Here is a 25,811-nt window from a genome sequence, read left to right as displayed (position 1 = left end):
GCTAGATGTTGGAGGTACGGGAACCACGGTTGACGAGGCCAGAAGGGGGTGAGCATGATCACAGATGCTCTGTCACGGATTATCTTCATCAGGGTTTTGGTAAGAAGCAGCGTTGGGGGGTAGGCATAGAGTAGTCCGTGACTCCAGTCGAGTGAGAATGCATCCGCGCAGAGACGTTGCCAGGAGGGCTGTTTGGAGCAGAAGCTGGGGCACTTTGTATTGTGCTGTGTCGCAAAGAGATCGATGGTGGGGGTTCCCCATTGTTGAAATAGATTCCTGGCAGTGCTGGGATTCAGGGACCATTTGTGTGGGTCTAGCTGCCTGCTTAGATTGTCAGCTAGTCTGTTCTCGTCTCCTGGCAGATACGTGGCTTGTATGGGGCAGCTGATGGAGTTGGAAAATCTCCATATTCTGCAGGCTTCCTTGCAGAGGGAGAGTGAGCCGGTGCCTCCCTCCTTGTTGATGTAAAACATGGCAACTTGATTGTCTGTTTGGAGGAGGACTGTCTTGCCATTGATCCATGGGCTGAAAGCCCTAAGGGCATTGCCCATGGCCCTGAGTTCCAGAATGTTGATGTGAAGTCGTGCTATCTTGGCAGGCCATGTTCTTCCCATGCGAAGGTGGAGGAGATGTGCCCCCCCCCCCCATCCGTAGTGTGACGCATCTGTGGTAATGGTCATCTGATGGGGGGGGGGGGGTGTCGTAAATGGTTTTCCCCTGGTGAGATTGGTCCTGGATATCCACCAGGCTAGTGCTGAGCGTGTGGATTGCAGGATAGGGATTTTGGTTGAAAGCAGCTGTGTGTGTTGGTTCCAATAGTGTTGCAGGTGCCACTGCAGTGGTCGCATGTGGAGCTTGGTGTGTTGGACAGCATACACCGCAGCCACCATGTGGCCGAGTAGGCGAAGGCATGAGCATGCTGATGCCCTCCTGCGAGGTGAGATGTTTTGTGCCAGGTGGGAGATGGTGTCGGCGCCCACCTGGAGGGGAGGAAAGCCTTGGCCCCCCACGGGATGTGTTGCATCGGGGCATGGTCAAAGGCCCTGGTTCTGCTTGGTGCCTGTGGGGGGCCGATGTCCCCTGTCTCTCTGTCGTTTTTGTACCTGAGTGGTAGGATGTTGTCATTGGCAGCTGTTTTGTGAGAATATAAGTAACTTTGCTATACCAAAGAGAACAGTGTCTATACATTTAGCTCATGCATATTCATTGTGGATATCTTGAAAACTATACTGGCTTAGTGTGTCCTAAGGACTGAGTTGACAAGCACTGGGTTAGACCTACATAAAGTCCATAGTAGATGTAAAATTGGTTGAAAAAATCCATGATGTAGTTGAGAATGAAGGTTCATAGTGCCAGAACCCAGCCTTAGTTTGATTGAGCTGGAAGGAGCAGGAGCAAGTTCAGGTCCAACTTTAAACAAAAAAAAAGGGCAATGACTGCAGTCCATGAGAGCCACAGTTAGGCCAGGTTGTCTGGATATTTTTGCCCAACACAGGCTTTCCTTATCCTGCCAGAGCAATCCAAATCTGTGGGTTTATGCCCTTCTGCCAGCAGAGGGAGACAGAGAAAAAGCTTGTTGCTGACACATCACTCTTCTGTCTCCAACAGATAGTGGCACGTGTTTAAACCTGTACAGTAGGGTTATGGACAAGGCTCCCAGGGCAACGGCCTTTGGGTTGTTCTACTGAAGCTAGAGCCAAAGAGGTTTTGAAGTGGCAGTGCTTGACTAATCTCTTTATCCTCCAGAAAGCAACTAGTTCCCAGAGCTGTATTACCCCTGTTCCCTGGTAAGAATGCACACAGTGGGCACTGCTTCCCCCTACTCTGTGGCTGACCTGTGGTGCCAGCATTGTGTCTTGAAAGGATGTTTAAATAAAGAAAGCATGCTTCTGTGCAATGTTTCACTGGCATCTCCACCACTGGGTCCTGCGAGGGCTGCTGCATTGAGAGACTGCCTTGGATCATGGCTTATGGTTTATTGAGTTTTATATACCACTGTTCTTGAACAAAATTAAGCAGTTTACAATTAAGAATTAAAACTAGAAGTAGAAACATAATGCCATTTAAAATAGGAAAGATAATGCACACACATAGAGGTCCTTTCACTAAGGTGCGCTAAATCCTAAGAAGCTCATTTTATAGTTATGGGCTTGTTAGCATTTAGTACATGATGTAATAAATCTGTTAATGCACCTTAGTAAAAGGACGTCTTAGATCCTAAACAGAAAAAATTCAATACATAAAAGAAATAATGGAAAAAGTGGAGTGACATGAACAAAATGATTATTAGTACAGGAAAAGAATTATTGCTGTATTCTGTAAAGTCTGAAGTCATCAGCTTGTAGTATTAGGTAAACCAGAGTAAATTATATTACAGTAATCTAAGCAGGTAATAATTAAGAAATAAAGAATCATTTTTTAAAGAAGATGCATCAAGATAAATACGAACTGAATGAAACTGCTGGAGAAATAAAGAAGCATATAACCAAATTGGCTTTCTGAGGCTTAAATGAAAGTTCCTGGTCAGAACTAATGCTTTAGGTATTTCAAACTAGTTTTAATGTATATTTATCAATGACGGACCAGAGGAAGGGCAAGGGTGGCCAGTAATCTGCCATTTTTATAGCCTTCAACTTAAACAGTACTGTTTAAAGATCTGATGGCCCCTGAGGCAGGCCAACTGGAGGAAACAAGGTGCCCTTGTTGGGATGATCAAAGATGTAACATTGCAGAAGTATTAGCATGAGAGGACTATAAAGGCTAGTCATCTGCATAAGAAATTTACTGTGCCACTGGAAACCAGCTTTTGACAAATTTCATCAGTTTAAGGTAAGTGTGACTTTATTATGTGTGATAATTTTTTTAAGGAGATAAAATGTTACAATCCTTTTGGGAGAAGATTATTTGAATCAGAAAATATCACTTATTGTTATAAAGGAGTTTTTTTTTTAGGACCAGTTATGGTTTTAGTTAGACCTAATTTTATATGGAGGTCTATGACATATACTGAGGTCCTTTTTCTCTATTTTGAATACTGTAATTTAATGGTCTTTTTTACAGCGATTTCCAGATATCATGAGAAGGATTATTTTGTGTTAGGCATTAATCCATGTTGCCATAGTCATATCAGATAATTGTCACAGCCATTGGGAAATGTTGGCAAGGGCTTGATTTAACAAAAAAAGGAAATATCAGGATTGACAGAATCAGTAAAACATACCAATAAACTATTATCTGCATAATAAAGGGGGCAAAGTCCAAGATCCTGAATGAAAGTTGCCAAAGGAATCATAAAAATGTTAGAGTAGCTGCAACAAAACTGAGCCTTGAGGGATACCACAAGAAACTGGCTAGGCTAAGCTTTCGGGTATGATTGTACCACAGCAGGCAGTGCATTTTGGGTCAAGGCTGGCAGTAATACAGGTCACCAAATTGCAGCAGTGTGGAGCTGGGGGTCATGGGACTTCTGATTGCTGCAGCTCAGAGCAGGATAGCCTCTATTTTCCTTGACTTCCATTTGTATGCAGACCATGAGATTGGCTGAGGGGCTTCATCAGTAAAATGTCAACACTGGGTAGGAACAGCAGCCATTTTAGAAGGCAATAGCATGCTTCAGGCACTGTACAGTCACACCATTCCTGCCACTTTGTTCAACCAATATTTGACGTGATCACACCATTATTAATATTCTTAGTTTTGTTCTCCATTCCTTTCCTATTAATTCCCAAAAGTGTGTAAGGCCTGTTCATCATTGTGTGTATGTGGCCTAAGGAAAAATGTTGAAAGGATGATTGGTTAAGTTGGAAATCTGATGGGGAGTGGATGGCTGGGTGATCACAGTCCTAGGTGCCAGCCTTAAAAGGGGCATAGAAGGAGCAAGCATGAGGCCTTTCTTTGAGTTCTTGTGCATACTTAAGGCCTGCCACATTCCCACTGCTGGAAATAGGAAGCACATAGTGGTGTCTTTTAAAGGCTACCTTAACATTTTTCTAAGCTTATCCTAGTGGGTTCTGTCAGATGATATGGCACAGTTATGAGGGCTTGGATCCTGCTTCCTCAGAGTAGAGAGATGTGGTAGCCTGCTTCCTCAGAGAAAGACAGATTTCAAGTGCTGCACAATACTCAGTAGTGGTAAAACCTGGAGCAGGTATGGAGGACCCACAGAAGTGAGAAGAAAAAAGGGTTGTCTGGGATAATGCACAAGCTCCTCAGAGGTGCGAGATAAAAGCCAGATCTCAGTTACAGAGGGCGTCTCGGCAATGAACGAGCAAGGAGTAAAGTAACATGGAGGGGCATAATCGAACTGGGCACCCATCTTTAAGGGCGTCCCGTATTATCGAAATAAGATAGGCGTACATCTTTCATTTCAATAATATGGTCGGGGAAGGCCAAATCTCAACATTTAGGTCAACCGAAATGTTGAGATCGCCGACCTCGGTTTTCGCATATAATGGAAACCGAGGATGGCCATCTCAAAAATGGCCAAATCCAATCCATTTGGTCATGGGAGGAGCCAGCATTCGTAGTGCACTGGTCCCCTCTCACATGCCAGGACACCAACCGGGCACCCTAGTGGACTTCACAAATTGATCCCAGGTGCATAGCTCCCTTACCTTGGGTGCTGAGCCCCCCAAACCCCCCTCCCAAAACCCACTACCCATAACTGTACAACACTACCATAGCCCTTAAAGGGTAACGGGGGGCACCTAGATGTGGGTACAGTGGGTTTATGGTGAGTTTTGGAGGACTCCCATTTACCACCACAAGTGTAACAGGTGGGGGGGATGGGCCTGGGTCCACCTGCCTGAAGTGCACTGCAGTACCCACTAAAAACTGCTCCAGGGACCTGCATACTGCTGTGATGGAGCTGGGTATGACATTTGAGGCTGGCATAAAGGCTGGAAAAAAATGTTTTTTAATTTATTTTATTTTTTTGGTGGGAGGGAGTTAGTGACCACTGGGAGAGTAAGGGGAGGTGATCCCCGATTCCCTCCGGTGGTCATCTGGTCAGTTCGGGCACCTTTTTGAGGCTTGGTTGTGAACAAAAAGGGACCAAGTAAAGTCAGCCAAATGCTCATCAGGGACGCCCTTCTTTTTTCCATTATCGGCCGAGGACGCCCATGTGTTAACCATGCCCCCGTCCTGCCTTCAGTACACTACCAACACGCCCCCTTGAACTTTGGCTGCCCCTGTGACGGAAAGCAGTTGAGGACGGACAAAATCGGCTTTCGATTATACCGATTTAGGCGCCCTTAGGAGAAGGACGCCCTTCTCCCGATTTGTGTCGGAAGATGGGCGCCCTTCTCCTTCGAAAATAATCTGGATAGTAACGTAGATGAAGGCAGAGAAAGACCTGTACAGTCCATCCAGTCTGCCCAACAAGATAAACTCATATGTGTTACTTTATGTGTATACCTGACCTTGATTTGTATCTGCCACTTTCAGGGCACAGACTGTAGAAGTCTGCCCAGCACTAGCCCCATCTCCCAACCACTAGTCCCACCTCACCCCACCGGCTCTGCCACCCAATCTCCGCTAAGCTTCCGAGATGATAAAGGCTTAGGGACAGAGACTCCACTGCAGTGGGGGAGTAGGAGATAAAGACTGGGTACATTTTCCCATGCTAAAGTGGCACACATCCAAGTCTGAAGATTGTTTGCTTGAAATCAGTCTTTTCACCACTTTCTCATTTCTGGCTTCCCTGGTTTGAAATACTTTTCCGGTTCAGCTGAAACTGTAACCAGCTATGGCCAATTTAGAAAGTTCTTAAAAACATTTATGTTCAGGAAACTTCGTATCATGTTAATTGCCCTTCTCCTCTACTGCCAACTCCAGACTCTGTTTTTGTCTTAGTATTTTTATTAATTTTAGTAAATTTCAGTACAAGAGAAACATGAGTAACAACAAATGGATTAGAAAATTTAATTTAACATTGGAAAATATAAAAAGAAAGAGAGAAGAGAGAAAAAAAGGGAAGATTATAAGTCATGCATGTAATATATTATAAATACAAGAACACTTCTCATTTTACATCTTGAAAATAAGATATTAAAGGAGACCACTTTTCCTTATACAAAGCAAAATGAGATGATTTTTTAGCAAAATATGTTTCATGTTTATAAGTTTGAAATAACAGATTCCACCATTCCTGATACGTAGCTTGGTGGAGAATTTTCTAATGTGAAAAGACTACTCTCAGAGCTAAATTCAACATGGTATTCACAAGTGTGCATTCATTAGGCTTTAAAGTGTTTTTAAAACATTGAGCTTTAAGTATCACATATTTATATAATATTGGACCAGAAAAATTGAATATATCTACTAATAAAGACAATCCAAAATTTTTGAATACATATGCAATCAAATGTAATATGTTTGATAGTGCCTTGTTGAGATTGGCAAGACCAATATAAATTTGAGATAGAAGGGTCAATCAATTGTGATTTGAGAAATAAAGAGATTGTGTTAATGGTGAGGATCTAGAACATTTAAATAGTGAATTCCATATCTGTTCCCATACTTTGTCTGAGATAGGCTGCTGGATATCCTCTTCCCAGCATTTACGTAAACCTATACATTTAATAGAAGATTTATTAAGGAAAAATTTATATATATGAGATGCCACATGACCGGAAAGTTGGAATTGTTGAGATATATCAATAAGTTCAGGTATGTGAAACATTTTTTGAATTTGTAGATTACTTTTTTTAAGCGGAAACCCAGGCCAAAGTATCAGCCTGCTTATCCGACATTGCTGCCTGGATGTCCAACCGCCACCTGAAAATGAACATGGCCAAGACCGAACTTCTTGTCTTCCCACCCAAACCCACTTCTCCTCTACCTCCACTCTCTATTTCGTTTGATAACACCTTCATCGTCCCCGTCTCATCTGCCCGCAACCTCGGTGTCATCTTCGACTCCTCCCTCTCCTTCTCTGCGCATATCCAGCAGATAGCCAAGACCTGTCGCTTCTTCCTCTATAACATTAGCAAAATCCGCCCTTTCCTCTCTGAGCACACCACCCGAACTCTCATCCACTCTCTCGTTACCTCTCGCCTTGACTACTGCAACCTACTCCTCACTGGTCTCCCACTTAGCCACCTATCCCCCCTTCAGTCCGTTCAGAACTCTGCTGCACGTCTTATCTTCTGCCTGAACCGATACACTCATATCACCCCTCTCCTCAAGTCACTTCATTGGCTTCCGATCAGGTACCGCATTCAATTCAAGCTTCTGCTACTAACCTACAAATGTACTCGATCTGCAGCCCCTCCTTACCTCTCAACCCTCATCTCCCCTTACGTTCCTACCCGTAACCTCCGCTCTCAAGACAAATCCCTCCTTTCAGTACCCTTCTCCACCACCGCCAACTCCAGGCTCCGCCCTTTCTGCCTCGCCTCACCCCATGCGTGGAACAAACTCCCCGAGCCCATACGCCAGGCCCCCTCCCTGCCCATCTTCAAATCTCTGCTTAAAGCCCACCTCTTCAATGTCGCCTTCGGCACCTAACCTCTACACCTCTACCCAGGAAATCTAGACTGCCCCAACTTGACATTTCGTTCTTTAGATTGTAAGCTCCTTTGAGCAGAGACCGTCCTTCTTTGTTTATTTTGTACAGCGCTGCGTAACCCTAGTAGCGCTCTAGAAATGTTAAGTAGTAGTAGTAGTAAGTTGTAACCATTGATAAAATTGAGAGTCTATTAAAGAGAATTCTGCTTTCATAACAGAAAATGATTTCCAAGTATGATTTTTTAAATCAAGGAAATTACTACGATCCGATATACCAATACACTGCCATTGTGACCAGGAAATCTGTTTTCTATTAATTATAAATTTAGAATTATTCCATATAGGTATGCGTGTGGTAGTAGACCAAGGTATATTTAGCTGTTTATCAAAAGAGGATAATAATTTGTGGGTGGTGTTAATAATGGGATTAGAAACAATATTTTTAGGAAGGTGCATGCCCATTAAATGAGTGTGTATTAATGGATTTATAATGGCCTGCTCAAGAATTAACCATCAAGGCAGAGAAGAAGTATTGAAAGGAGTGATCCATTCAAAGCAGACTGAATGGACTTGAAGTCTTTATTAGCTGTGATATTCTACATTTCTATTCTGTAAGGAATTTAAATCCAGTGAAAGTAAGACTTCTAAAACAGATGAGGTTCAGTTTTAAGTACTGCACTGCTGACTCAACGGATTAACTTTTTTTTTCTTCATTTTTTTGCATCTCTTAAATGCATAAACTCATTCCCTCCCTCCTTCCTATCTTCCTCCTCTTCTAACAGGAACCAGGAACTGTGAGCTGGCATCTTCAGCCAGCTCTGCAGCTGTGTTTCTGTCCTCAGTTTCATTACTTACACAAAACCATCCTGAAGTAAGCTAAAGGACAGAACAAAATCAGCCCTTTTACCAGCTCAAGAGGTGAGAGAGAGGTAAGGTAAATGGGAGGCCGGCATGGCTGGAGAGGTAGCCAAGGAAGGCAGGTAGAGAAGGAGTGGATGCTGGTAGGGGGTTTTGGCCTTTAAGGCAAGAAAGCCAGTAAAGCACAAGGTGTGTGCTTTGAAATTTGGCAGGTGTGGGAAGCAGCAGCAGCAGCCTTTGTGCCTGGGGGAAAGTAAACAACATTTCATACACACCTCAGGCCCGAAGGCACACTGTGCTAGTTAATATCAGACTCTCTAATCCAGAAGACACATGCCAGATTCTCTAAATAAACTGGGACCGTAGTTGTGCTGCACTTAGGAAAAAAGTTAGCGGTGGATTAAAAGTTTACATTTTGCCTCATATAATTTCAAAACAGTTCCTCTAGTATTCTTTGGTTTGCTTTGTTATGTTTTTCTTTTAAACAGATTTTCATGATGTGGGTTTTAACATGGGTGTGTGTGTGTCTCCTCGGATCTTTTTCTGCACCTTCCCCAGGAATATCTCTCACCGGGCGACTCCCTCTTATCTGTGCCCTTCTGTGCCAAATCCATGACTAACCACTTTTTCTTACCTTGCTGCACTGTGCTCTGCTTCCTCACTGAATTTATGTTAAAATCCAGTTTAAAAACACATCTTTTTGAGATTGCTTTTGCTACAGTTACTTATCATTACTAGACATATACACAGCGCTGTCACATTATGTGCAGGCACTTTCTCTGTCCCTAAGGTGTTTTTTTTTTAATACCTGGGGCAATGGAGGGTTAAACCTTAACCTGCTTCTCTTAGGTGGGTATTAATGATTTTCTCTATAAGTGAAATTCCCACATTCTTTTTCTCCTATATGTTTGACTTGTCTATATTGTGTGCTGTAGAGCAGGGGTTCTCAGCCCAGTCCTTGAGACATACCAAGCCAGTCTGTTTTTTTAGATATCCAGTGGCGTACCAAGGGGGTGGGGGTGGGGGCGGTCCGCCCCGGGTGCACGCCGCTGGGGGGTGCCGCAGCTCGCGCCTGCTCCGAGTTCGCTAAACTTCGTCGCTCGTTCGCTGCAGCTCCCTCTGCCCCGGAACAGGTTACTTCCTGTTCCGGGGCAGAGGGAGCTGCAGCGAAGCGAAGTTTAGCGAACTCAGAGCAGGCGCGCACCACGGCACCCCCCCCCCTCAGCGGCATGCACCCCAGGGGGGGGATTTCGCTGGAGGGGGGAAGGTGCAATTTAGCGGGGGAGGGGGCACATCGGCGCTCCGCCCCGGGTGCCATCCAGGCCAGGAACGCCACTGGAGATATCCGCAATGAATATGTATTAGATAGTTTTGTTTATAGTGGAAGCACTGAATGCAAATTTATCTCATGTGCATTTATTATAGGTATCTTGAAAATCTGACTGGCTGGGTGTGTCCCAACGACTGGGTTGAGAACCTCTGACCTATAGGGAAGGGACTGTCCTGTTGGTGTATTTGTAGAACATTGCATAGAAATGCTAAGTATTGTATTGTATTGTAACATTTATACCCCGCGCTTTCCCACTTGTTAGCAGGCGCAGTGCGGTTTACATAATATAACAGGTTTACAAAATAACATAAAATGGATAAAACAGCTAAATATAGTATAAAGTAGTAATATGAATCCTTGATGCGTGGGCTGCTCTGATGCTTTACTCTTCCTTACATGCCCTACAGGTTTGCTACACTGTGCCATGTTTGGAAGATCACATATTAAGGTTATTCTTATTGGTAGCTCAGGGTAAGTGTGTGCATTGACCCCCACCCCCTTTCTGAGATCATGGTGAGACTAGGATTAGAAAGTTTAATCCTTGGTTCTGCCTTAGATTCTCTGCATGATCTTGGGCAAATTGCTTTATCTTCCTGTGCCTCAGTTCTAATCTCCAACTCTATCCCCGACCTTCAGGGGAATCACTTTATTTTACTGTGCCTCAGTTGTAGGCCTTGCTTTTGTCACATGATGCCTCAGTTCTAATCCCCGGTTCTGTCACTGATTCAGGGTGTGGTCTTGAGGGTCATTTCATCCAGCTCTCCTCAGCAGGGTTGCCAACTGTCAGTAAGGAGTCCCCTCTTGCAAACAAAATAGTGTGTCTATAATAATTTAATAATGTCCCATAATCCCAGCAGAAGCAATAACTTTTATCTGCAAACCACTCAATGTTCAAACATAGCATCGAACAATTGTTTTGAGACCATCAGAAATATGGCAGACTTTGAGCAAGTCATCATCAGTCTTTTTTTTCCAAAAGAATGATTTTTTTCAATATATATATATAATAAAACTCACCCTCAACGTTCTGAGGACACTGACGTCACTGTCAGGTCCTCTGGGCACTTCCTTCCAGTTCGAAGCCTTCGTGGTGGTGAAGCCACCGAAAACACTGTGTTGGGGCCCCGCCCTCGCGTCAGACGTGATGACGGCGAGGGCGGAGCAATGTCAGCAGATTGAAGGTGGCGTGCCGAGGTCCGCAACAATGGCGGACGAACGCCGACGGGGTGAGTAGGGAGGGGGGGAGGTCCGGAAGGAAACTGTGCTAGCGCCCGTTTCATTGCCGCAAGAAATGGGCATGTTTTACTAGTATATATATATTTTCCACAGCTATAAACTTGGCTTATAGCACTTGCTGCCGACATGACCAAGTTTCGATTCTTCCTCAGGGTAGCAGTTCGAGCATTATAATCACAATCTTCTTCGCCAGCAGCCAAGAACTGAATTGGCCATGTCGGCAGCAAGTGCTAAAAGCTAAGTACATAGCTGTGGAAAGTATATCTATATATATATCTATATTGAAGAAAGTCACTCTTTTGAAAAAAAAATTACAAACTAAAACTGATGAAGGCTCAGCTGCTATTGCATAAAGAAACTAATCCCCCTGTTTACTAAGCCGCACTGGCGGCTTCTGTGTGCTAATGCCAACACAGCCCATCCAGGGGCGTAGCTAGACTTTGGCGGGAGGAGGAGTCCAGAGCTCGAGGTGAGGGGGCACATTTTAGCCCCCCCCCCCCCCCGGCACCGCCGACCCCCCCCCCCGCCATTTTTAATACTCCCCCCATTTTTTTACCTCCTCACCGCCGCCACCACCACATTTGACCCCCCCCCCCAGCGCCAACCCTTTCGACCCCTTCTTCCCGCCGCCGCCGCCAACCCTCCCCCACTGCCGCCATCGGGTATTTTGCTGGCGGCGGTCCCCAACCCCTGCCAGCCGAAGTTTATCAGGACGTCAGACTCACAGAAACAGAAGCCTGCCCTTGCAGATAGTCAGCTGGCAGGGGTTGGGGACGCCCACCAGCAAAGGTACCCGACGGCAGTGGCGGTGGGGGAGGGTTGGCAGCGGGAGGGGAGTCGAAGGGATTGGCAATGGGGGGGGGGGGGGGCAGGGCCAAATCTATGGCGGCCCATGCCCCCGTGGCCTCACGTAGCTACGCCCCTGAGGCCATCCACCTTGAATGAGCTGTGCTGGCATTGCCACATGGCTTAGTAAACAGGAGGGTAAGTGCTCTGTCTGCCATATTTCTGATGGTCTCAACAAATTGTTTCATGCTATGTTTGAACATTGAGTGACTTACAGATAAAAACTATTGCTTATGCTGAGATTATGTGACATTATTGCTGTGGTATCCCTGCTTCAAAATATGGTGTCCATATAATTTGATTTATAATAATTTATTGTCAGTGAAAACATCTCCGCTGCCAGGACGTGTGTATATGGGAAGCAGCAGCCAGATATGATTGTCTCTATGATGCTGTGGGGATAGGTTTCAGCACTCAGAAGTCAGTGGCTGCGTTTTAACCCACTGCATGTGCGATTCTGGTGCCAGTTATCCACCCAGCTGCATCTCACAAACCTTTTCTGGGTCAGGTGACCATCAGTAGGTACAGTGCTGTAGCTTCATGAACCAGCAGAATGAAAATCCTGCAGACTTTTGGATACCAAGCACAGTTTCGTGGTTAAGTCTGAAATTTCTGAGGCTGCCTGAAGATGACAGCTAAACTGACAAGTGGCAAAAAAACCTAAAACAGGCCACATCTTATCTTGTGATCTTGTACGTGCAAGAAGGAACAGGCTACATGTCACCTTTGAGACAGCAGAGCCAAGTTTTGGTCAAATACAAGAGGAGTTGCAAAAATTTCCAATGAGATTTCGAACTTTCCTAATATTGGAGGATAGCATGCCTGCAATCCAGGGTGATCAGAATTCATTTGCTTCTTCAAGTATGCATTTTTTTTTTGGGGGGGGTGAGGGGGAAGATTGACAGACCTACTGAGTGATCAATATGGATATTTGATAGGACCTCTGGGGGAAACTTGGGATACAAGGCCATCCCGAGTGCTTTGCGAGTAGTGTGGCTACACATGATGCAAAGGAGATAGGAGTGCAAAAATTGTTCCCCGCTTATTGTCTGTCCTGCTTGGCCACAGCGCAGTAGGTGAATGGAGTATGTATTGCGGGGCTGGTGGTGGGAGGCGGGGCTAGTGCTGGGCTGACTTCTACGGTCTGTGCCCTGAAAATGACAGATACAAATCAAGGTAAGGTATATACAAAAAGTAGCACATATGAGTTTATCTTGTTGGGCAGACTGGATGGACCGTGCGGGTCTTTTTCTGCAGTCATCTACTATGTTACTATGTATTGCACAAGGCATGATTCCAGTTTGGGACACTCCTGTTGGAATGTGTTCTCAGCACCACCCTGTTAAGGTGTGTAAAGCACAGGTAGATGAAAACAAACTCATTTGAGGAAGCCAAGGAGTTAGTGGGGGGCATCAAAGGGATGGGCTGCACAACCTTTCTCACCTCCTGCAGCACTCCCCACCCCCCTCCAGGAAAATACTTTCTATTTGATTAATATTCTTTAGAAGTAGCCTAATGGTTAGTGCAGTGGCCTGAGATCCAGGGGAGTTGTATTCACTCTGGGCAAGTCACTTAACCATTGCCCCGGGTGCAAAATAAGTATCTGTATAATATGTAAACCACTTTGACTGTAACCACAGAAAGGCTGTATATCAAATCCTATCAACTTTCCCTAACAGAAAACAAAACATTTTCCACCTCTGGTGTCACTAGCTTGATTTCCTGGCTTAGGAACCTTTTGATATTTTCTTTCCTTGTTTCTATTCCTTTTTCTTTTCTATTTCAACTCTCTCTTTCCCTTTGTCATTCTGTTTCTTCGGCAGCAGATAATTTTCTTTCTTTTTTAATGTAATCTCTTCCTTCTTGTCTTCTCTTTCTATTTGTTCTCTTTTTACTTTTCCTCCACCTTTTTCTCCTATATTATCTTGGATTCTTTTCTTCCTCTCTCCCCACCAACTCACCAAACTAGAGTCCTCTCCTCATCCATTACTTGCCATCTCTGATCCTCTCCTTCCCATTTTCCACTTTTGCTCATTCCTTCTTTCCTATATTTACTCACCCTCTCCTACTCCCTACTCTCTCCCACCCCTTCCTTCCCTTGGTTGCCCAGTTTAATCCTTGCTCTCCCCTCTTACTCATCACCACATTCTTGATCTCCCCTCTCCCTCCCTTATTTTCACCTCTCTGCCCCCCTACACACTTGTCCCCCACAACCCAACTCTCAATCTCTACCTCCCTTCTGCCCCCTCCTTGGTTCTCTCTCTCACTCATTCTTACATACACACCAGAGATGCCAAGTTACCTAGTTTCAGGAAGAGGATGTAGGTTACTTACGTCAGATGGGGGCGGGCCCAGGTCAGGGAAGGAGAGACGTCCTGAAGACTCGCGGCGATCAGATGTTCTTCTTGCCCGTGCAGCGCCTTCACACAGAGGTGAGAGGCGCTGCGCGGGCCCGGTAAGGCGGAGGGGGGGTCCGGTGGAGGGGGGGAGCGGTGGCGACGACCTCAGGGAGGCGGGGCACAGGGGCGGAGGATGGCGGGAGGCGGAGCTGTGGGAGAAGGAGAAAGAGACAGAAAGGAAGGGAGGGGGCCGGGGCTGCTAAACTTTTGATTTTTGTTTTGATTTTTTATTTAATACAGGGGGAAGCGGGGAGCAGCAGCGACCTCAGACGGGGGGGGGGGGGGGGGCGTCCATACAGGATGCTCCTGACGAGCATCTTTGCCCCTTTTATTTTCAACGTGTTTGTGTTATTTGTTTTTGTTTTATTTTGACGTTTGTGGCATGCGCAGAGCAGCCAGCATAACGCTTGGCTGCTCTGCGCATGCTTTAGGGGCCGATTAACGATGGGGATTACACCAGTTTGATGCATTGTACTTTACAATACCGCACCGAACATGTGCGGCTTGTTTTTTTGGTGCATTCTTCGTTTTTTAAAATTAATTAAGGACTTTTACGTTTTAGATTTTTTTACGTTTGGTTGATGCATCTGGGCCTCAGTCTCCATTGCTTTGTTCTTATCCTACACTGCCTCTTATATCAGGTGCCCATGGTGTACAGAGGATAAAGCATTGTTTTCTAACCTGCAACAGGTGCTTTCCTGTGGACAGCAAGATTGATGAGACACACAACATTGCGGGGACAGAACACCTCTCCCAGAGTTAAAGTAAAGTTCTGAGTATATATGGCCCTTCCAAGTTCCCACTTTATCAATCTCCTCAGTTAACTCCATAGATCAAGAAAGGGATGCTGTCAGTGAAACAGATTTCAGTACAACCACAATAGCTGTAGTGGCTATGAGATGATGAGGTTTCACTTTACTGGTTGGTTAGAGGAGTGCTAATGTGTTCATAACAGAATTGGATATAGGATGATAGCCAGTCTGCCAAAGTTCACTTGACTATTGGAATACCAACTCTGTCAGGGTTGAAGCAAACAGCTACATTGATTTTTTTTTTTTGACCAGTTCAGTTCTTTTAGGGCAGTAAGTGAGAGCACATTTGCAGTCCAGAATGTGAAGGAATGTCTCACATGGATACTTATGAGATTTAGGGCAAAACAGAGGGCACACCATTTCATTATTGACATAAAAAGAGGTGAGTACCTTGGGTAAGAATTTGAGATGAGTATGAAAACTATTTTATGATAATGAAACTGATTACATGGTTTATAGGTTATGAGTGTTTGAAGTTCACTTATTCTTCTAGCTGAAGTAACCATTCAGGTATATTATCTTAGAGGTTAGACATTGTGAAATCAGGAGATTATAAACTGGGGCATGATAGGCTAAGAGTACACTGATGGAAGACATCTGTAGACTCAGTTGATAGAAGTGGTATTCAGAGAAGATCAAACAGGCCATGGACATTTGTGAAACACCAGATGGAGAAGCTGTTCCACTTAAAGGCATAGGTATGTGATATACCACCTTTCTGAGGTTATAATCAAACCAGTTTACATATTATATATGTCACGATATGTCACAGCTGTAGCTGTGCCTCTGTGTCCCAACTCACCTTTCCTTTCAGTGGTTGGGCTCTGTGGCTTCTCCGGACCACCTCCCTGGTACTGTCTCCCTCCTGCACTGATGCCTCTGCTGACGGTTTCCCTGTTTGACTATGCTCCAAGCTTCATTCCAGAGATTATCCAAGCCTCACTTTGATGTTCGTATTCTAGCCTCATTCTGGTGCTCCTACTGCTTCTTTCAGTGTGTTCCAAGCCTCATTCTGGAGCACCAGAGATCATAACAACATTAGTGAGGGCCCTTATAAGGAACCATGGGACCCTCATTCTTTGCCTTTGCAACACGAGTCTCCGGGTGGTGTCTAGCATGTGTGTTGCACTCCAGCCCTGCTTCAGTTGTTTCTGCCTTGCCTCAGCCTGTTCGTGCCTTGTCTCCTAGCCTTCCCTCAGCCTGTTCTTACCTTGCCTCCCAGCCCTGCCTTTGTTTATTCTTATTGTCTCCAACCTTGCCTCAGCTTGTTCTTGCCTTGTGTTCAGTCCTGCTCCTGCCCTGCTTCCTGCCTTCCAGTTCCATCCTTGTCTTCTATTTCTGTTAGTCAAGACTCTGGGTGCCTACTGTGCCTTGTTCTGTGGCTTGCCTGAGTGACTTGTCTGCCGCCAGTTGGGGCCCGGCTAACCTTTAGGTTGACCAGGTAGCGCCAACTTGGCTGCAGCCCAAGGGGCTCACCTTTCCTGAACTGTGACAGATTGCAAAGGCCATGAGCTCCAATGACTCACCCACCTTGCGTCTGCTCCAGCAACTGCAGCATCTATCTAGTTCTGTCCAGGACTTCTCGCATGGACCATTTTCAGCAACTTGCAGGGTTTGTTCAGTTCCTTTCCAATTGCCTGAACCATCTGATGCTAGTGGCGCCCCAGGTGTCAGCCCCTTCTTCTTCAGTCCCTGCTTTGGTGCCTGCATCTACAACTCTGGGCTTTCATCTCTTGCCCCCCCCCCCCCCCCCCCCACCACCCAAGGTATGACGAGAACCCTAAGGACTGGTTAAGATTTATTAACCAGTGCTGAATAATTCAAGCTAGAGACTTCCCCTCTGATACAGCCCGGGTAGCTTATATTCTTTTCTTACTGGCTGGCCAAGCCCTGGCGTGGGCATCGCCTCTATGGGAGAAAAATGATCCACTGCTCGATGACCTCCACAGTTTCTTGGGACAGTTCAAGAGAGTCTTTGAGGACCCTGGAAAAGTCATATGGGCAGTTTCTGAGACTAAAGCATGGGACAAAGACCTTGGGCAATTATGCTATCCAATTCTGTACTTTAGCTTCTGAACTGAATTGGAATAATGAGACTCGTCGTGGTTTTTTGGCAGTGGTTGGTACCCTAAATCAAGGATGAGCTGGTGAGGTGAGACCTTCCTACTACATTGGATGACCTTATCAGTCTCTGCAACATGAGGCTGTCTCTTCCTATAATACTATTCTCTCCTCTGCTCTGGATACTCTCGCTCCTTCCATTCCTCATTCTGTAAAATGTACCAAACCCCAGCCTTGGCTGACCTCTAGAATCCGCTACCTACATTCCTGTGCCCGCTCTGCCAAACGCCTTTGGCTGAAATCCCGTGCCCATGCTGACTTCATACATTTCAAATTCTTGCTGAACTCCTTCCAGTCTGCTCTTTTACTTCCAAACAGGACTATTACATCCAGTTGACAAATTCTCTTGGCTCAAACCCTCGACGTCTCTTTGCCACACTGAACTCTCCCTCCTCCAGATTTCAACCCCTTCTTCCACCTCAATCTCACTGTTTTTCCTCCTTTGAGGTCCACTCTATCCGCCTTTTCTCTCCTCTGCCTCTTCGAATAGCGGTCATTTATCGTCCCCCTGATAAGTCCCTTTCATCCTTTCTCAGTGACTTTGACGCCTGGCTTGCCTTCTTCCATGATCCTTCCTCCCCCTCTCTCATCCTTGGTGACTTTAATATTCCTGCTAATGATCCTTCCAACTCTTATATTTCCAAGTTACTCGCTTTAACGTTGTCCTTTAATCTCCAACTATGCTCCACCTCCCCCACTCATCAAAATGGTCACTGTCTTGATCTCATCTTCTCCTCCAACTGTTCACCTTCTAGTTTCCTTGCCTCTGATCATCCCTCCTCTGATCACCATCTTATAACTTTCACACTTAATTCTCCTCCCTCCCAGTCCCGTCCTATCCTATCTAATTTATCTAGGAATCTTCACGATATTGACCCTTCATCTCTATCCTCCCATGTTTCAAACCTCCTCTCTACTGTGGCACCATCCATGTCTGTCAACGAGGCTGTTTCTTCTTACAACAATACTCTATCCTCTGCCTTAGACACTCTTGCACCTTTGATGACCCGCCCTGTAAGGCGTACAAAACCCCAACCTTGGCTGACTTCTAATATCCGCTACCTACGTTCCTGTACCCGCTCCGCCGAACGCCTCTGGCGGAAATCTCGGGCCCTTGCTGATTTCTTACACTTTAAGTTCATGCTGACCTCCTTCCAATCTGCTCTTTTACGTGCCAAACAGGATTATTATATCCAACTGACCAACTCTCTTGGCTCTAATCCTCGACTTCTCTTCACCACATTGAACTCTCTCCTCAAGGTGCCCCCTCCCCCAACTCCCCCTTCATTATCTCCTCAGACCCTTGCTGAATTCTTTCACAACAAGGTTCAAAAGATAAACCTTGCTTTCTCTACCTCACCAGCTCTCCCTCCACTAGTCTGTTCCCCTCTCTCTCCTTCCCCTCATTCTCTTTCCTCCTTTCCTGAAGTTACTATTGAGGAAACTACACTTCTCCTTTCTTCCTCAAAATGTACCACCTGTTCCTCTGATCCCATTCCCACCCACCTTCTTAATGCCATCTCTCCTACTCTTATTCCTTTTATCTGTCACATTCTCAACCTCTCACTTTCCACTGCGACTGTCCCTGCTGCCTTTAAACATGCTGTGGTCACACCTCTCCTTAAGAAGCCTTCACTTGACCCTACTTGTCCCTCTAATTACCGACCCATCTCCCTCCTTCCTTTTCTCTCCAAATTACTTGAGCGTGCTGTTCACCGCCGCTGCCTTGGTTTTCTCTCCTCACATGCTATTCTTGACCCATTACAATCTGGTTTTCGCCCTCTCCACTCAACCGAAACTGCGCTTACTAAAGTCTCCAATGACCTATTACTGGCTAAATCCAGAGGTCACTATTCCATCCTCATTCTTCTTGATCTTTCCGCTGCTTTTGACACTGTCGATCACAGCATACTTCTCGATACCCTGTCCTCACTTGGATTCCAGGGCTCTGTCCTTTCCTGGTTCTCTTCCTACCTCTCCCTCCGCACCTTTAGTGTTCACTCTGGTGGATCCTCTTCTACTTCTATCCCTCTGCCTGTCGGCGTACCTCAGGGTTCTGTTCTTGGTCCCCTCCTCTTTTCTATCTACACTTCTTCCCTTGGTTCATTAATCTCATCCCATGGCTTTTCCTACCATCTCTATGCTGATGACTCCCAAATCTACCTTTCTACCCCTGATATCTCACCTTGCATCCAAACCAAAGTTTCAGCGTGCTTGTCTGACATTGCTGCCTGGATGTCTCAACGCCACCTGAAATTAAATATGACCAAAACCGAGCTTCTCATTTCCCCCCCCCAAACCCACCTCCCCGCTCCCCCCGTTTTCTATTTCGTTGATGGCTCTCTCATTCTCCCTGTCTCCTCAGCTCGAAACCTTGGGGTCATCTTTGACTCTTCTCTCTCCTTCTCTGCTCATATCCAGCAGACCGCCAAGACCTGTCGTTTCTTTCTTTACAACATTCGTAAAATCCGCCCCTTTCTTTCCGAGCACTCTACCAAAACCTCATCCACACCCTTGTCACCTCTCGTTTAGACTACTGCAATCTGCTTCTTGCTGGCCTCCCACTTAGTCACCTCTCCCCTCTCCAGTCGGTTCAAAACTCTGCTGCCCGTCTCATCTTCCGCCAGGGTCGCTTTACTCATACTACCCCTCTCCTCAAGACCCTTCACTGGCTCCCTATCCGTTTTCGCATCCTGTTCAAACTTCTTCTACTAACCTATAAATGTATTCACTCTGCTGCTCCCCAGTATCTCTCCACACTCGTCCTTCCCTACACCCCTTCCCGTGCACTCCGCTCCATGGATAAATCCTTCTTATCTGTTCCCTTCTCCACTACTGCCAACTCCAGACTCCGCGCCTTCTGTCTCGCTGCACCCTACGCCTGGAATAGACTTCCTGAGCCCCTACATCTTTCCCCATCCTTGGCCACCTTTAAATCTAGACTGAAAGCCCACCTCTTTAACATTGCTTTTGACTCGTAACCACTTGTAACCACTCGCCTCCACCTACCCTCCTCTCTTCCTTCCCGTTCACATTAATTGATTTGATTTGCTTACTTTATTTATTTTTTGTCTATTAGATTGTAAGCTCTTTGAGCAGGGACTGTCTTTCTTCTATGTTTGTGCAGCGCTGCGTATGCCTTGTAGCGCTATAGAAATGCTAAATAGTAGTAGTAGTAGTAGTAACTCTCTCCTCAAAGTGCCTTCACCTCCAACCCCCCCTTCACTTTCCCCCCCGAGACTCTGGCTGAGTTCTTTCATGATAAGGTTCACAAGATTAAACTTGAATTCTCAACCAGGTCACCTCCACCTCTCCTTCCCTTAGTCCATTCTCTCAACCCTCCAACCCCTGCCTCCTTCTCTTCCTTTTCTGAAATCACTGAAGAGGAAACTACACATCTTATTTCCTCCTCGAAACTAACTACCTGTTCCTCTGGTCCTATTCCCACCCATCTACTTAACACTATCTCTCCTACTGTCATCCCTTTTATCTGTCATATCCTCAACCTTTCACTGTCCACTGCGACTGTTCCTGATGCCTTCAAACATGCCGTAGTCACACCACTCCTTAAAAAACCTTCATTGGACCCTACTTGTCCTTCCAACTATTGCCCCATCTCCCTCCTCCCTTTCCTATCCAAGATACTTGAACGTGCTGTTCACCGCCGTTGCCTTGACTTTCATCTCAAGCTATTTTTGATCCACTTCAATCTGGCTTTCACCCCCTTCATTCAACTGAAACAGCGCTTGCTGAAGTCTCCAATGACCTGTTCCTGGCTAGATCCAAAGGTCTCTATTCCTCATCCTTCTCGATCTATCTGCTGCTTTTGACACTGTTGATCACAGCCTACTCCTTGATACGCTGTCCTCTCTTGGATTTCAGGGCTCTATTCTTTCCTGGTTTTCTTCTTATCTCTCCCAGTGTACCTTTAGTGTATACTCTACTGAATCCTCCTCTACTTCTATCCCACTGTCAGTTGGTGTACCTCAGGGATCTGTCCTGGGACCTCTTCTTTTCTCCATCTATATTTCTTCCCTTGGTACTCTGATCTCATCCCATGGTTTTCAGTATCTTCTTTACGCTGATGACTCTCAGATCTACCTCTCCATACCAGAAGTCTCAGGCAAAATCCAGGCCAAAGTATCAGCCTGCCTGTCTGACATTGCTGCCTGGATGTCTCAACGCCATCTGAAACTAAACATGACCAAGACTGAGCTTCTTATCTTTCCCCCTAAACCAACCTCTCCTCCTCCCCCATTCTCTATTTCTGTGGATAACACTCTCATCCTTCCTGTGTCATCAGCTCGTAACCTTGGGGTCATCTTCGACTCCTCCCTCTCCTTCTCTGCACATATTCAGCAGACTGCTAAAACCTGTCGTTTCTTTATAATATCACCAAAATTCGCCCTTTCCTTTCTGAGCACACTACCAGAACCCTCATCCACACTCTTATCACCTCTCGCTTAGAGTATTGCAGCTTGCTTCTCACAGGTCTCCCACTTAGCCATCTCTCTCCTCTTCAATCTGTTCAAAATTCTGCTGCATGACTAATATTCCGCCAGTGTTGTTATGCTCATATTAGCCCTCTCCTCAAGTCACTTCACTGGCTTCCTATCTGTTTCCGCATACAGTTCAAACTCCTCTTATTGACCTATAAGTGCATTCACTCTGCAGCTCCTCAGTACCTCTCCACTCTCAACTCTCCCTACATTCCTCCCCGGGAACTCTGTTCACTGGGTAAATCTCTCTTATCTGCACCCTTCTCCTCCACTGCTAACTCCAGACTCCGTTCCTTTTATCTTGCTGCACCATATGCCTGGAATAGACTTCCTTAGCTGGTATGTCAAGCTCCATCTCTGGCTGACTTCAAATCTAAGCTAAAAGCCCACCTTTTTGATGCTGCTTTTAACTCCTAACCCTACTTGTTCAGAACCCTTATTTTATCATCCTCACTTTAATATTCCCTTATCTCTTGTTTGTCCTGTTTGTCCTAATTATATTGTAAGCTCTGTCGAGCAGGGACTGTCTCTTCATGTTCAAGTGTACAGCACTGCGTACGTCTAGTAGCGCTTTAGAAATTATAAGTAATAGTAGTAGTAGATATCCGGTTCCAGGCGCAAACTCAGGACCGGCGCTTCTCAGAGAAGACATCTTTGAAAGTGCCTAGCTACCTGTACCCCCCACGTACTCCTAGTCAAAGGGAGGGCCCAATTCATGACCCTGAAGAACCAATGCAGGTGGATCACTCTCCTATTTCTGTTCAGGAGAAAGAGGTGTTGGGCCTTGAATTTATGCCTCTATTGTGGGGAAAAGGGACAAGTTGGGATCTTCAAGCTTAGTCCTAGCCAGGGGTGTGGCACTGGATCCGCCCCCTCCCAGGGCTTCTGGGGCTCTATTTCTAGTACCAGCAGCACTTGATCTAGATCAAGGAGAGAAAAGTGTTGAGGTCTTCCTGGATTCTGGAGCAGACAGGAACTTAATTGATGAAGCTCTTGTCTATCATTTTAAAATCCCTACCCAGGATTTGCCTAAGACCATTCTGGTCTCTTCAGTTTATGGGAATATTCAAAGACATCTCAAAACCCAGACAGTTCTGCTACGCCCGTGCGTAGGTGATCACAGGGAGGACATTGGTTTGTATGTCCTCCATGGCAGCGACACAAAAAGCAGAACAGATGAAGAAATCTATATAAACATAAATTTATTCAACCAACAATGCCCGACATCTGTGAAGCCCATCACCTTAGGGTTGCCTGGCTACAGAAACACAATCTAGACTGGTAGAGAGGCGAAATCACTGCCTGGAGTGATACCTGTGATCAACATTGCTTGGACTTCGAGACATCTGCTGGTCTCCCTCATCACTGCCAGCATTCTGGATGAGCAGCAAGCAGAGACAAGTCTTCCATGTCAGGAGAACAAGGATGCTGTGAATCTCCTACTGGGAGAGAGGTTTCTTCAGAGTAAAACTTGCTCGCTTTTAGCATCCAAGACCCAGGCCATGGCTGACTACATGGCTAGAGATCTATGAAAGGTACTTCCTCAACCTCCTATGCCATGCACCAGGCCCGAAGAACTAGACCCTAGATTCAGGGTCCAGGACATCCCTGATTCCAAGGGGGCCTATGGTCCTGAGGACAGCTTGTGGAAGTCTGGCCACCATTTTACTCCATCCCTGTTCTCAAGCTCCAGTCCTTTCGACAAGCTCCAGCCTTGTCTTGTGGTCCAAGTTCAGGCTCCAAGGCTCATCAGAAGGTTCCACCAAATGTTTCTTAATAGATCCAAAATTAGACTGAAGGGGAGGGGGCACTGTCATGGCCATGGCTGTGCCCCCGCATCCCAAATCACTCAACTCACTTTTCCTTCCTGTGGGTGGGCTCCATGGCTTCTCTGGACCACCTCATCAGCACTGCCTCTTTCCTGCATTGATGCCTCTGCTGCCAGTTTCCCTGTTTGACTATTCTCAAAGCCTCATTCCAGAGATTATCCAAGCCTCACTCTGATGTTCCAGTATTCTAGCCTCATTCTGGTGCTCCTACTGCTTCTTTCAGTGTGCTCCAAGCCTTATTCTGGGGCACCAGAGATCATGACATCATTAGTGAGGGTCATTATAAGGAACCATGGGACCCTCATTCTATGCCTTTGTAACACAGGTCTCCTAGTGGTGCCTAACGTGTGTGTTGTACTCCAGCCCTGCCTCACTTGTTCTTGCCTTTGTTCCTGTTGGCTCCAACCTTCCCTCAGCTTGTTTTTGCCTTGTATCCAGTCCCATTCCTTCCCTGCTTCCTGCCTTCGAGTTCCAGCCCTGCCTCCAAGTTTCAGTCCATTCCAGTTCCAGTCCTGTCTTCTGTTTGTTTAGACTCTGGTTGTCTACTGTGCCTTCTCTGCCACTACTTGGGGCCTGGCTATCCTTTGGGTTGACCAGGTAGTGCCTACTAGGCTGTGGCCCAAGGGGCTCACCTTTCCTGAACTGTGACAGTATTCAGGTACTTATTTTATACCTGGGGTAATGGAGGTCATCCAGAGTCACAAGGAGCTGCAGTGGGAATTGAACTTAGTTCTCCTGGTTGTTAGGCCACTGGACAACCATTGGGCTACTCCTCTCCTCATACAGGGCTTTCTTGCTGCAACTGAGATATATTCTGTATAATAAGCATAGGGAGACCCAAAGTGGAAACTGAATGCTGCTCAATTTTGACACTGTCAGGGCCAGTGACTCAAGATTCAAATGTAGAAATGATCCCTTGTTTTGATTATTAGCAATAAAAATATCTGATGAGAGGAAGTGACGTCAGCGCTGGTTGATGGACGCCTGAAGAGAGAGCTCCGCTCCTGACGGAACTAAAATAAGATAAAACCCCTCCAAATTGAGCGTAGTACTCGCAGCTTACTATCGGAAGGATAGCTAAACTAATGGCAGCCCGAAAAAGTCTCGCAAAGTTCAAGTTCGCGAGCGAAAAAGGAGAGGCAAGCAAGATCGCGGGATCGCGATCGGGCACACGAGGCGGCAAGATGGCGGCCGGAGACTCCGAAACAGATCCGGACCCCGAGGAACCAGCAGTGAGTGGCACAGATCTGGATAGAAATGAAGTGTCGCGCTGGTTCAAAGAATTGAAGGCAGAAATGATTACCACCCGGAAGGGAATACAGGCCTCTGTGGCAGAGCTCCGAGAGGAGTTGAAGGACATTGGATTGCGGGTAGCTGAGACGGAGGAACGCGTGGATACGCTGGGAGACGAAGTGCAGACGCTACAGGTAGCATTGAAGAAAGAACAGCAGTCCAGATCGGATCTTGAACAAACAGTAGAAGATTTGGAAAACCGCTCAAGGAGATGTAATCTCAGATTTAAAGGCATACCAGAGGAAGAACAATTTAGAGATGCCTTGAAAGTGGTGCAGGAACTTAGTGCACATATACTCAAAGAGCGGCAGGGAGGTGGAGACCAACAAGAGAGAGAACTACCGGTCCTGGACAGAGCACATCGGAGCCTGGGGCCACAAAGAGGCGGGCAACCCAGGGATATTATTGCATGTTACCATGAATTCAGAGTGAAAGAAGCAGTATGGAAAGCAGCTCGTGTAATGGGAGATTTCAACTGGAAAAACTGCAAACCAAAAATTTACCAAGACTTAGCTCGAGCCACTCTTCAGAAACGGAAGGAATTTAAAGAGGTGACTCAATACTTGCAACGGATGGGCCTAAGATATCGGTGGCTGTACCCATTTGGGCTCCAGGTCACTGTTGGAACTACACACAGAAGATTGCCATCACCTAAAGGAGCATGGAAGACCTTGAGAGAAATGGGGTGTGAGGACTTGCCAAATGGGGAGAGCTCAACACCACACCGCAAGCAGACACCAGTGAAAGATCGGAGCTTTGGAGTGAGCCAGTCCAGAGGAGAAAAGGAACCTAACATCATGAAGGAGAGGCAGAGAGAATCCGAAGATGAAGGAGTGGACTGAATACAATCAGATAAGCTATTCATGGGGACTTAAGTTTTCATATATAGTGACTTAAGCTATAGACTATAAAGTAACATGACAGTTTACTGAGGCTGTGGGATTGAAGGGGAGGTTTATTTGGGGAGGAGGGGGAGAATATGGAGGAGTCTAATGTCGGGGGACATTTCCAGCGGAAACTCACTTCCTTTGGGAGGAACTGGCGAGAAGGGAGGAGAGCCAGTTGAAGGGGAAGGGAAG

General features: G+C 46.1%; 1 protein-coding gene across 4 annotated transcripts in view; it reads left to right on the top strand.

The window, feature by feature from the left end:
• Positions 1–8,289: 8,289 nt before the first annotated feature.
• LOC115463524 (ras-related protein Rab-7a-like) overlaps positions 8,290–25,811 on the top strand; it is a 42,560-nt gene continuing 25,038 nt past the window's right edge. For 3 of the 4 annotated variants that reach the window (XM_030194115.1, XM_030194114.1, XM_030194111.1), the window contains exons 1-2: positions 8,290–8,438; positions 10,105–10,168. In XM_030194115.1, coding sequence (XP_030049975.1) covers positions 10,122–10,168 — 47 coding nt within the window. In that variant the 5' untranslated portion in view covers positions 8,290–8,438; positions 10,105–10,121. The remainder of the gene's footprint in view (positions 8,439–10,104; positions 10,169–25,811) is intronic. The other variant, XM_030194112.1, reaches the window with a different exon arrangement.

The sequence above is a fragment of the Microcaecilia unicolor genome, chromosome 2, assembly GCF_901765095.1.
Source record: "Microcaecilia unicolor chromosome 2, aMicUni1.1, whole genome shotgun sequence".
NCBI lineage: Eukaryota > Metazoa > Chordata > Amphibia > Gymnophiona > Siphonopidae > Microcaecilia > Microcaecilia unicolor.
This window is presented reverse-complemented; position numbering and strand designations above follow the sequence as displayed.